The sequence below is a fragment of the Triturus cristatus genome, chromosome 3_1, assembly GCF_964204655.1.
Source record: "Triturus cristatus chromosome 3_1, aTriCri1.1, whole genome shotgun sequence".
In the NCBI taxonomy this organism is placed as follows: domain Eukaryota; kingdom Metazoa; phylum Chordata; class Amphibia; order Caudata; family Salamandridae; genus Triturus; species Triturus cristatus.
Window position 1 is genome coordinate 528,959,737 of NC_140583.1, and position 14,041 is coordinate 528,973,777.

At 43.8% G+C, this 14,041-nt stretch overlaps 1 protein-coding gene across 1 annotated transcript in view; it reads left to right on the top strand.

The window, feature by feature from the left end:
* RLBP1 (retinaldehyde binding protein 1) overlaps positions 1–13,786 on the top strand; it is a 172,850-nt gene extending 159,064 nt beyond the window's left edge. Inside the window, exons 7-8 of the mRNA XM_085644451.1 lie at positions 8,210–8,320; positions 13,138–13,786. Coding sequence (XP_085500577.1) covers positions 8,210–8,320; positions 13,138–13,290 — 264 coding nt within the window. The 3' untranslated portion in view covers positions 13,291–13,786. The remainder of the gene's footprint in view (positions 1–8,209; positions 8,321–13,137) is intronic.
* The last annotated feature ends 255 nt before the right edge of the window (positions 13,787–14,041 follow it).

Here is a 14,041-nt window from a genome sequence, read left to right on the forward strand (position 1 = left end):
GGCACTGGCAGCAGGCCAGCCCAGCACCATGTGACCTTGGGCAACAGCTCGCTTAATCTTCCCGACTGCCCGAGAGCCTTGAAGCTCTAGGGTAATTGTTCATGCTTTACAAATACTAGATTTACATTTACATTTGTTGGGGCAGTTTCCCTCACTCTTCTCCCTTACCCCAGGATGTACTACATGTTGTGCCCATAATATTGACACTGGGGACTGCATGCCTGTGAAGAGTAAAATCTATTGAATGTCTTACAAGGTGAGAGCTAGCATTATGGAGTAATTCTGCAAAATGCTGGACTTAGGGGTTATTGAGCCCTTTCAGTGCCACCCCGGAATGTAGGTTGTGTGTGGATTACCAGGGGCACAATACAGTTACCAAGACTGACAGACAACCCATCCCTCGAGTTAGTTCCTCAGCACATTTGACATAACAGCTAGGTACTGGTAGATTGCCTTGACTGAGGGGGTCCAAAGAGAGGTCTGCATTCTCTACCCCAAGATGGCTCTTCAAGTTCTGGGTTAATGACCTTGGGGTTGAAGTATTCCCCTGCCACCTTCCAGCAGGTGGTTAACCTGGTCCTGGCTGGATTGGATAACTTCAGTGCCGCCTATCTAGATGACATTGCGATCTTTAGATCGGGCAAGTAGGACTGCCTGTGCGAGGCGCAACCCCAAGCAGAACCGATGCATCACTACTGCTGAGTGGATCGGTACCGCTGCAAATTCCTGTAATGCAGCCCATCACCTCATCCAAACTGCTGCTGCGTGACGCATCCTCGGCGCAGGCACTCACTTCCCTTGTTGATAGCAGCCTTGACGACAACACTAGACTCTGCATCACAGCCCCGCAGCCCCTAGGAACCGACGCATCACCTGACTACATGACGCATCCTCAACACCGGACTTCACATCGCAAGCCCTCGTTGATGGGATCCTCGACGATGATGCGAGACCTCAGTCCGCATCATTGCCACACCTTGAAACTGACACATCGCTTCGGCTCAGTGATGCATTTTTGGCACAGATCTTCACAATGCCCTGCAAACCAGGATTTAAGGTACTTTGTTCAGTGGGTCAGAATCCTTGCACTGAACTCTTAACGAGTGTGTGAAACAAGTGAGCCCGACTTCTCTATGGGAAGTTTGGGGTCATCCTCCTGAAAAAACCCTGAAGAAACTGGAATCAAATAATGCATTCTGAAAGCAACCTTTTCACATAAATTTGCTAAACATTTTAGGCTCTAAAGGGATGCCCATTAAATATGGAGGGCCTCATGTAGGAAGCCAAATACCGGTCGGTAACGGCCGATTTTCGGTAATTATACCGTTACCGACCGGTATTTTGGCTTTTGAGATGTAGGGGGAGAATTTCATGATTCGGTATTTACCGAATCGGTAATATTACCGATTCGGTAAATACCGAATCATGAAATGAGATGTAGGGGGAGTGTGTGGTGGGTGTGGGGATTCGTTATTTACTAACAACTAAAGGTTGGTGGTAAATGACGAATAGGTGACAAAAAGCATTTTTGTGCACGTTTAAGTGTGCAATGTGGCAGACATACATGCCCTTAGTGCATGTATGTCCCCCACATGTGCACACATGGCCGAATCAGGGGTGCAACAGGGTGTCAATGTGACACCCTGCCACCCTTGCATGTGCTCCCCCATTACCGAATCGGTATTTACCGATTCAGTAATGAGGCATACCTTCCCATCAATGGGAAGGTATGCCTCATTACCGAATCGGTAAATACCGATTCGGTAATTACCGAATTTTTCCGAATCGGTAATATTTACCGACTCATTACCTACATTGCATTTACCACTTCATAAATATCGAATCGGTATGATTCGGTATTTATGAAGTGGTAAATGCAAGCCCACCTACATAAGGCCCTAAGTCCTTTATTGTGTTCCAAGTCAATGAAACCTGATGCTCCCCATTAGTTGACCACAGCTTTCTCAAAATGTGCTATGGGTTCCCCTATGTGTTATGAATTGCCTTCATTGTGACAGGCCTAGCATTTTTCATGGGTACCCCCATGCCAAATAGTACTTACAATATGTGAGTGCTAGACTTTTGTCATGGGTGACCTATCTGTCAAAAACATTACCTCTAGTATGTTAGGGCCAGCATTTTGTTATTGCTGCCCCAGCTCATAGGCCGTGGTTGTCCTCCCTTCTGCCAAGAATTATCTCCAATGTGCTAGTGCCAGCGTTTTCTAAGAGTGCCCATATGCCAAGGATTTCATCTGGCATGCAAGTGCCAGTATTTTAGAATGGATGTCCATCATGCCAAGAATTACCTCCACTATGCCAGTGCCAGTATTTTCTCAGAGGTGCCTGTCATGCTAAGCATTGCCTAAAGTATGCCTGTGGCTGTATTTTGTTTTAGGTGCCTCTATAATACAAGAATTACCTTCCGTATGCCAGGGTCTATGGAAGACTCACCAGCATAAAAACGCATTCTCACTCACGATCACTTACATTCACTCATTCATACTTATTCTCACTCACACTCAGTCTCTCTCATTAGTTTTCACTCACTTGCACTCGCTTGTTATTTCTCACTCGCTCTTGCACTCACTCTTACTTTCACTAACTCCCACTCATTTGCACTCTTTCATTCTCACTTATTCCCATTCTGATTTACTCATACTTTCTCACTCACACTAATTTGAACTTAGTCATTCTGAATCCCACATTTCACTCACTCTGGCGCACTCATTCATTTACACTCACTCACTTTCAATCACATTTACTCTTACTGTGACTCATTCATACTTTCCCACCCGCTCACACTCGAAATCACTCTTACACATTCTTACTTTTACTCACTCACTCTCACTCTGACTCGCTCATTCCCACTCACTGTTTCTCACACTCGATCTCACTCATACTCCCTAACACTTCTCACACTCATTAATTCTCAGTCACCCAATCTCTCAATTGTAGTCACTCTAACTCTAACTCATTCTCACTCACTCATATACCCTGACGATCAATCTCACTCTTTCTCATTCACTGACCGACTCTTGGTCACTTTCACTCAAATACACAAGTGTTCACATATAAACATGTTATCACATACAAAAGTTCTCTCTCACAGAAACTCGCTCTCACCCACCAGCATGCATAGAACATATATTTAAAAGTATTTACTTACCTCAGCTGCTAGTAAAGGTCTTGCTCCATTACCTGGTGCTCCATTCTTGTTTACAATAACAGTGAATAATACAATATTATTCATTATAACTGTAATAAAAATTCAGAACTTAGTTTGACGAAAAATAATTGAAGATACCCAACATTGTTCCATGGATGGTAGCACCCAGTTATCCCATTGATGCCACCCACTTCCATCATTGGTGCACCCGCAGCCTGATTGGAAAATGTGCAAAAACAAAATTCGAGCCAGCGAGTGAAATGAGAACGCCTAGTTTCTTCAATGGGGATTTCACTATGAAAACTTTGAAAAAGGCTCCAAATTGAACATTTTGAAGCGCAAAATAAATGTAGAGGTTTTGAAAGAGCACACGAACTATTCAAGTACTTTGATTGTGTGTTAGGCAAGGGCTGGGTGTGCCAAGGCTGTTTCAAGCTTTATTGTGATCTTAAAAGTGTTGACATTGTGAGTCTAGTTCACATAATTGATCTTAAATATGTTACGCACATACATGGTCGAAAATAGTGTAAAACACACTGACTGACCTGCCAGCATATATGGAGAGAGCTTCCAGCAGTACATACATGACACACTTCATGGCTGGCAGCATGTGACAGAAATCTGGCCCTACAGTGACACAACAGTAAACATGCAATCATCAGTACCAACTCCAGATAAATACAGGAATGTCACAGGTCAGTACCCACAGGGAAGGGGCATTTTCCTTACTACATCTCACAATTCACTCTTATCGTGGTGACATACAATACCACTTACTGAAGAAATGCTAACACAAATACTGCCCAATAATCCTCCCACAGCCCTATCTGCCCGATAGCTTCCAGTACTCGGAACAGCTAATAACTTGTAGTGGAGGTGAGATGACTTGCACCAGGAAAAATCTGCCTATTTCTTAACCAGTCAAAATCAAAAATATACGAACGTCAGCAAATTATTAAATGAGCTACTGAGGCCATTTGGTTGGAAGCAGCAAACATCCAGCCCCATAAACATTGGTTAATTTCATAGAAAAAATTGCCAAGCACAACTGCACTGTGATATTTGGCTGTTTTCTATCAGCTCAGTGGAAATTAATAAAAATAACGCAAATGCATAAAATAAACGCTGACAAAACAGAAAAGCAATTTACTTAATCTGAAGCTGTGCCTGCACAGAGTGTGTCAAATGAAATGCAGAGTTACAGATTGTGTACAGGTCCTTTTTAACCCTACCCCTCCCTTGTGCAGAGGCCACACTATATCAGAAGTCCAACAATAAACGACACAGAGTAATGCAAGGGTGGTGTAGCCTGCAGTGTTCCTACGCAATCAGTCACCTGTTTGATTGGTGGTGAGACTCCTGTTCTCCTGGGCACACTGTGCAAGAACAAACATGTAGCACTACAATGATTAAAGGACCAGGGGCCTTATTTACAAAGCAGCGTTAAGCCACGTTAACAAGGAGATGGGTTTATCGCCACAGGAACGTCATAAAATGTGGCGTTCCTCTGGCAATAGGGGCTTGTAAATATGCCCCCACATCTTTAAGCAAACTGCATGTTGTCAACGGGGTGGGGGATGACTATTAATTTAACATGGATACAGAGAATTTGGGGTACACTAAAGGTTATGGGTTACATCCCCTGTTTGTTTGTTGGCGGTTCTCATAAGCTCTTCACATTGCTCATGGTTAGCATCTCTGAAATGAAAAATAATGTTGCTGTGGCTACGGTTTTCAGTACATCTTTAGTGCGACCCATCCTTTTTCCAATTTACCATCTGAGAGTACACTCTTAGGGCCCTGCAGAGCCCCCGAAGGTCCTGTACACAGCTAATGGTTACAATGTGCAGGGGTTGTAAGGGACATGCAGCTGATGTCGCTCAAGGCCTCTGAATATGGAAGTTGGTGGCTTGGTCAATATGAAAGGAAAAACACAAAATGTTGAATTTAATGCTGCCCTCCTTGTCACCATGCTGTGAGCTGTAAATGAATGCATGCTGCGGTATTTGCCCTACTGCACATATGCTGGGAAATGTAGCTTTGGTTTCCTGCACTTTATTTTCCCACATACGTACAGTAAATTATGCAAAGAAGTCATTGACGTCTCTCTTTTCCATAATTTAATGTGAACGGAATGCAAATATGCTTGCAGCCTAGTACATTACTTGCTACAGCCTAACCCAACCGAGTCAGTCCCACCGCTTGCATGTATTTACAGTTCGGAGCTGGGTGGTATGCAATTCTTAACTCTGTAATGTTTCTCTGTTCCTCATCGCAATAAGCCCATCTAAACCTTGGATATTAGCAGCTCTGTGTTTGCGTCATTAACATTAGGTGTTCATCTAATCTGACTATCACAGCCCTCTCTTACCTCCTTGCTTCTGCTCCCGCCTCGACCCTTCTCCTCCATGGCATACCACGCAGCCGAAGTCTGCAGTCGAGGAGTTGGAGGGCGTAAATGTGAGTTTTTGAGTGTGCAGGGCTGTGGCAGCCAGGCCCTGAAAGGAAAGCAACCAGTGTCAAGGTGGTTTATATGTCTTGAAGTAGAGATGGCGCCCAGTGCCCAAAATGTATATTCATTATAACAATTGACACAGTCCAACTCCACAAAAAGAAAAAACTGTAAACAACAATTCTGGGCCCACGCTTTGCAGCAGGAGCAGCACAGGCCACGGAGTCTGTAAGAAGCCCTTCAAAGCCCACTGTCAGAAATCCTGGTGCTGCTTATTAATATGTATCCCAGCGGCGCCGAAAATAAGGAGGCCGGAGACCGTAGCCTCTGCATTCTTGGCACTGGTCTTGCCACCTCTGAGCACAGCGGTCGTAAAGGCAGTGCTTAGGGGTCGCAAGGGTCGCAGCTGCCATCCCTCGCAACCCCTAAATGACGTCCTTATCCTCCATTTCGTCTGATACAAAATGAAGGGAGAAACTTCCAGGGTCCGCCCTAGAACGTTGCCTTGATTAATATCTGTACTATGCGCCTCTGTGTGTTCATGACAAAATTAAGTCAGATGGTAGAACACCTACACTGAAGATCCCCAGCAACATCCTGAAAAAACCCCAAAGTCGAGCAACGCACAGTCAGTGTGCCCCTAGCAAAAGTAAATTAAGTTCACTAGCTAGAATTTTCTTAAGGAAACAAAATCCTAAACGGCATTTAAAATATCAGCTAGGCACACTTTATTCCTGAAAATGCCAAGGAATAAAACTTGCTGTACCGAGGAGAGAAGCTTTGCAACCATAGAAACCATCCCCCAAAGCATCAGCTTTGCAGTGTACGCTCTAAAGGGGAAGAGTGTGTGCCGATATTCACCCTTTCCCCCCCAACAGAGATTTATATAAGTAAAGCCAAAAACTGGACTGTAAATGGGCGACCCCAGAATGCAGGGCTGTAAATTAGGTGGGTTATGCGGGGTAATTAAAAACTGACTTTAAACGGGTCTCAATTGGGCAAAACAATTATCGTTCTCTTCAGAATTACCGCAAAAACCCCTCGCAGTGATACACGTCATGCAGTCTGTTTACCATTTACGTTTTACTTCATCTTGCTTTCCTAAGTGTATTTGCTTTTTCCAGATGTTCTATTTCAGTTGCTTCTTACTTGCAACAGATGGCTACTGTGTAGTGCCCACTGCAAACTGAGTCACCTCCAGTTGTCTGGGTGCGCTCCCATGTTCATGACGGGGCATGTTTGAGAGCTCTGGAGTTTAGGCTGAAGGCAGCGCAAATTTCCCACATTGCCTGCCAGTGCGTCATAAAGGTGTCCAGACTACAAGCTCATCCACTCCTTGGTTTCCGCAGAGTGCATTGAGTGATGGTCACTTATGTCTTAGATGTAATTATCGTAGAGTGTCTGTAGGTGGTAGGCAGCTGTTGAAATATGAACTGTACCAGAGGAAACGAAAATGCTGTGCTTACAGGTGAGTGGGTGAGCTGTGCGGGAAGGGTGGGATAGTGCAGGAGATGAAATGAAGTATGTGCAGAAGGAGAAGGGTGAAAATTAACTAATAGGTTTAGAGACTTCCGACAGAATTGGAATGAAAGGGAGTATGGGAGTGATTGAGATACTCCGAAGGTCAATATCCCTTCCACAGAACATAATCATGTCTGATATTCTCAGAAGTGAAACATTTTCCATTCTAATTATTCACAGGAAAATAATGATTGTACTCTTTTGATATTGCTAACACGCAATGGCAAAGCCAATAGGTCTGGCCTTTTTTAGGTGCATGTTGTGTTGTGTCATGTCTGGATAAAATGGTAGTAACCTCCCAGTTAGGCGCCCAGATACCCGTCAGGTGGCCTGCTGTGTGAACCACAGGCTATGTTCTACATTACATAGACCATGTGCTTGGAATGGATTCCTAGTTACACTTCTTTAGCCACGCCCCTGTTACCCTCACCCCCCCAAACCTCTCCTCCAGCACCTTTTTTTATCCCACTTCAAGCAGTGTCTGCATACCTAAGCCACCTTGCGATTTAACAACAATGTTGGTTCCTACCCTTCTCACAAAAAGAAATAGAAAATGCAAATGTAAAAAAATAACTAAAACTCACATTCGCAAAAGAGCAGCTCTCCGCTGTCCTACAGGGGGAAACAATGATGATGTTCGAGAGACGCACTAGGGCTGCAACTAACCGATGGCCGAGAAAAGACAGAAGCTCACAGTAACAATAGAAAACCAAATAGAAACACTGGACCAGCTTAACATAGAAATAATTATGAACATCATGTTTTAAGTTATATAATAATATACTTCAATAAGCACCTTTTGAATGAGAAATAGTACAGGTCCGTTGCAGAACAAGCCAGGGGCTGATGAAGAGGCCAGCTACGGAATTAGTGGGCTGTGTATGACATCACTCAAACACTAGAATACATAATGTTTCGTTGTGGGTCTTGGTTTCATTCCTGTTTTAAAGTAATGGTAGTTACTATACTATTGCTGCTGGGGGTTCTGCAAGAAAGAGGTATTGTACAAAACTGAAAATACTCTTGTAATCTTTTGTTTGGCTTACAAAGTATATCTTTATTTTGTAGGATTCGTTCCCTGCTCGATTCAAGGCAGTTCATTTCATCCACCAGCCTTGGTATTTCACCACCACATACAACGTCGTCAAACCATTTCTGAAAAGCAAACTGCTGGAGAGGGTGAGTGCCTCACCACAGACCCACCTCAAATGGTGTACTTTTAGTTTTTGAGCAGTGAACATAGACACTCTCTGGCTTTGTACGAGAAAACTGCCACTAACTATAACTTCCCTGTAACCTTTGTTTTTTTCTGTGTATTTCTAAGGTTTTTTAAAAAGCTAATTCCTTAGTATAATGTATCTGTAACATTTGGTTCTTTCAGTGAATTTCTAAGGTTTTTTAAAAGCTAATTCCTAACTACAATGTCCCTGTAACCTTTGTTTTTTCAGTGAATTTCTATGTTTTTTTAAGTAGTAATCGCGTTTGCAGAGTGGTGGAAAAAGGGGTCTGGGCCTCCGGCCAGCTCTCAGGAATCCCGCTTTGTACAGGAGGTACCAGGAAGGCTTCTTAGCGTTCCCACTGTGTGGGACTTACTGGAGGTAACAGCATCCCCTCCCTGGGCCGATATTGCCCCTAGGATCCCATCCCGCAGGGCATCGTCAGGTCATTGGGGACCGCTAGGGGAGCCTCAAGGCTGGATCCAGCTCTGGGGGTGGCGGTGCCAAGGGTTGTTTACAGCTCCACAAGGGGTCACCCTCCAACAAAAATTAAGCCCCAAGGAGGTGGTTGTCCTCGTCGTTGTGGGGGGGGCTTGGCGCCCCCTATGCGTTGTTTTTATAAATAGCCCTGGGGTGGTGGCGGTCCCCAAGGTTGCATGGGGGGCTGGAGACCCCATGCATTATTTATAAATATAGCCCCAGGAGGTGGTAGTCCTTGGGGCTGCAGGTCGCCGTGTGGTCCCCACATTTCCTTCAATTAGCCCAGGGGAGGTGGCAGTCCCTGAGGCTGCGGGGGGCACAAAGGGGCCCTCTCATCATTATATCTAATTGCTTCTTTAACTGGCCCTCCTAGGGACCTAATTAAACGAAGCGCGGCAACCCACATTTCATTTTATAAAATGTTTCGGAGGGATTCACAGATCCAACGCATCTCCCACAGATTAAAGAAAACATTTTTTGGGCCCTGGAGGGTCCCACTGGGACCCGTCCAAGAGGCCCAGTGTGTCAGGGTGTTTCCATCCTGCCCCCTTATATTTTTTTTAATGTTATTTCTTGGGACTCCGTTCAACCGAGTCACAAGATGGCTGCCAACACTTCCTGGTTTGAAGTTTTGGCAGCCAATCAAATCTCAGGCACGAGATCGGGAGGAGTTGCGGATCCATTGCAGCCACAGTTGTATATCTGAGAAATCTTTCAATTTCTCAGCAACTACTTAACTGATTTACACCATTTAACAAAATGGTCGCTTTCTGGTCCAAGCGCTACTTTTTGCCAAAATTGGTGTAATTCTGTTCAACAGTTTGGGCTGTAGCCATGTCTAAAGTTTCCCATAATATTACCATGGAAAAAAAGTGTTTTGGGACTCCCCCTTTTTTCTCGGCCCTTGCTTGACGGAAGTGAAACCCCTTCCACTGTCCTCTTTTGTCTGTGTCCAGCCCCTTCCTTTTTGTGCATGGCCCTGCCCCCTCCCTCTTGCCCACCATGGCCGTTGTGCTGCCACTAACCCTCCTGCTTGCCATGCATGCTCTTCTGTGCTGCCACAGCCCCTCCCATCTGCCCTGTGTGGTCAGCTTGCTGCCTCTGACCCCTTCCACCTTCCCTCCATTGTCTGTGTGTATACCATTATAGTCTCACTGTTGCCCTCCATGGTGTGTTGAGCTTCCTGTGCCCATCCCGCCTGCCCTCCATGGGCAGCTTGCTGCTCCTGCCCTGACCGCTTGCCCTCTGCCCTCTGCTTTCCATGTGCAGACCCCTATCCCCTCCCTCCTGCCTTGTCTAGTCCATTGTTGTGCCCCTGCTCCCTCCCTCCTGCCTGTCATGGTCTGTTATGCTGCAACTGTTCCTGCTGTCTGTCTGGTATGGTCAGCTTGCTGTCATTGCCTCTTTCCTCTCGGCTCTCTGTTGTCCATGTGCATGGCCCTGTCCCTTCCCTATTGCTTTCCATTGTCCGTTGCGCTGTACTGCCGTCCCGCTTGCCCTGTATGGTGGGTGTACTGTGCTGCTACAACCCCTGATGCCTGCCTGAATGGTCAGGGTGGGGACTCCCTCCTGTCCTCTGTTTTCCGAGTCCATGTCACTTCCCCATTCCTCCTGCCCTCCGTGAACCAATGTACCATACTTGCCAACATTTTGAACTTAGCAAGTGGGAGATTTTTGCAAAATGAACCTGGGAAATTGATTTTCCTCATTGATTTACATGAAAAAGAGGAGGTTTTAGGAAGGAGACAGATAAAATAAAGCCCTTTTGGGCTTAAAACATCAAGAGTCTCCTGCATGAATCAGGGCTGTTAGCATGTATGGTTGTACTGCCACTGCCTGTTCCTTCTGCCCTCAATGATCTTTTATATTGCCACAGCATCTCATGCCTATACTGCATGGTTTGTTTTTTGCCCCAGACCCCTTTTTCCCTGCTCTCCATGGGCTATTGTGCACCCACTGCCCCTCCCCATGCCAAACATGGTCAACTTGTTGCCTCTGCACTCTCCTCCAAGTGCTCTAAACAACTAAAATAAGGACATATTTTCTGAATTCTCAAATAACGACAAAGCCCTTTTAAATAATTTGTTATCTTTATGCTCTACATCCAAAAATCAAGCCCATAGGTGTTTAGTAAACTTATATACAGCCTTATGCACATGCAAGAGTATAGACACAATTTATGTAATCAGTCTTCAATCGTCGCTTTTCAGTCTTAACCGTTATGAAATGCTTTATTATTTTGAATCTTTTCAGTTTTGTCAACATGTGTTTCGTTCGAATTTATTACTTCATCAGGGCTAAAATTTCAAGCAAAAAAATATACTGGTATACACTCAACAGTATATTCTATACACAGGAAAACATCACTCTGTGACTTCAATTGTGTTTTTTTCTTTATACAAGTGAAAACTGGGACCGCAGAGTAGACGTCCATACAGCAGATCAACCATGTGTTAAAAAATATTTTTTAATTTTAGCGCTTATTCAGTTAGATGTCATTGTCCAATACATAGTTACAGACTTGCCACATCATAACAAAGTCCACCCCACTTATATAAACTAATCCCATGTTTGTATTAATCATGGACTACCACACAAATAGTGCATTTGTCCTAAGCCTCAGACCAAACAATGTGTAAAGGTCCCTTGTTCCAAGCCAAAAATCACCACACACCAATATATATGAAAAACTAGGATACCTGTCCTATCTTTATAGATATCCATCTGTTCTGTACATAAAATTAAAGCAAGTTAACTCTGTAATCAGACCGAGTCGCTTTATAAAGTCTATGTATTTATTCAGTACATTTCCATACCAGTTATCCGGATTGTAGACCCTTATCTGGTCAATTCAGTAAAAATCTCAGGCAAACATTTTAAGTGGTTCTGAAAACGCAATATTACATTAAATCAACTATCTGTTATCCCCCTCTCTATTCCTAAGCCCATACTATAACCAAACAACTATTTAACTCACCAAAGTAATACCGCATGGTCCTAGTGTGGTAAATGTCTCGTCCGACTACTTGAGTAAAAGCATGTGCACCGTATATAAAACAAATGTTTAAGCAAAAGTCCGGCATCAGAATTAAGTAAATGCGGGCACTTCCAAAGCCAAACGGACCACCTATTATCATACCCTCACCAGTCTCAGTACCGTTACATCCAGAGTCATCCATAGCATGTGTTCCTCGGATCATGGCATTCTGTGTAGGTGCCATCTTTGAATGTCCTTAAGGACCTTCCAAATCAGATCTCAAAAGCAGACTAATTTCCAAGCATGAATTTCACAATCAAGGTTGCCTGACTTAATGGCACACCCTTGTTTTCTAATAAATCAAAAAGAACCCCGCACCGCAGTATATTGTTACGTGCTCCACCTTTGAATGACTAAAATGATCGCTAAAATTGCCATTCTTTGTAAGTGGCCCCACCAGTTTTATCTGTGCCACCCTAAACTTCACTTCTAGACACCACTGTTCATGGTGCTTTGTACATATGCATGTGAGCTGCATCGCTCAAATATAGCTACAGAGTGGGGTGGAAAGTAGTGAGAACTCTTCACGGGGCAGGCATCAAACTAGAAAACCATTGATGAGATGATGTTTGAAAGATCGGTTTTCAGCTTTTTGAAAACAAAATAGGTTGGATAGTGAATATAATGGTCAGTTAGACCCCCAACTAATGGGAATGTACCTCATTTCCTTCAGAGAGTGTCCAAATTCTAAGACCAAAGATCATTTGGATGTCTGTCGCTTTACAGGGTGCAAGTTGGTTCAAGAATTCAACACTTTCACATACCCTATGCACATACGTACCTTCATGTAAACTAGCTTAAGGTTTATTCTCACTGGCTAGAAGTGTGCATGCTGCCTCCAGATCCCCCAGCTGAGTCAGAAAATATAAAATAGGCCCAGTCTAGTGTGAGATTAGCTTTGTCATTAGAAACTGGAAATACACAGGAGCTTTTAGAGGGAAGAGAACCACATTGGACAGTGCTCTGAACATCTAGTTCTCTTCTCAGTAACATGAATGGCTCAAAAACACAGATGTTGAAGTGCTGCTCCCAGAGGCACCAGATATAGGCATATGTGCACTGGAGTTGTTACACAAATGTGGACTTCAGACTTTTTATCAGAAATACTGCATGAAAGAGTGTCAATGCATTGTGCCCATGCCTTCTTTATAGTACCTTTTCTTGTAATTTACATCACAATGTTTCATACACCTCCTACATCCCCCAAAATTGAATCCTAATTCCTTTTCTTGCTCTGTCGCATGTGCTTATCTCGTACTAAGGTCTTCGTCCATGGAGATGACTTGGAGTCGTTCTACAAAGAAATCGATGCGGACATCTTGCCAGCAGATTTTGGAGGAAATCTCCCAAAGTATGATGGAAGAAAGACTGCAGAGAAGCTGTTTGGATCACAGACTGAAGACACTGCCCTCTAAGCCAACATTTCCCAGCTGCCCGTCTCCCTTATCCTTCACCATCACAGGATGCATGTTCAAAATGCAAATTAACGTGTTTAGACGTTCTGTAGTTTGTTTCATAGCCATGGTTAAAATTGATTACTTATGGCAAATAAATTTTTTATCTGTGCCCAACATTCTCAAAAGCAGCAGAGGTGTAAAGTGTGTTTAGCAATGTGTATTCGATTGTAATATAATCCAAAAGACGTAAGAACAGATTGGGATTCTAGTTCCGAATGTATTTATCAACCCCACAAAAACTGACAAGGGCAGAGAGGGGTAAGCAAGCATTCCCAGCCTCACCCAAGTCAATGTACTGCTTCATCAGCAAAGCTCCTTTCCTTTCCCAATTGGTTTCAGAACAAAACCCGCCAGATTCTAAAATTGCAATTCAATGTGTGTATCTTCAAGAGTGTACAATTTAATGCAATGATCTGGAAGCAGATATCAGAAATAAAATGCGTGCATACAGTAATCTAGATGATCAAGTCTTTCATTTGGTAATGTGTCGTTGTCGATGTGCATTGTTGTGGAGCTTTTATAAATGAACTGCTCCACTGGAGCAGCCTTCAAAAATGGAAGAAATCTTTTCCTCAAACTATGAACTGCAAAAGTATTGTATTCTAATGGGTAGTTAGTTTTTTTGTTGTTATTTTTTTTTATTCAAGCTCGCTCACAAACGTCTATTGTTTTGGGTGATAAACGCACAGAGTATGTGGGGAATTCCTTC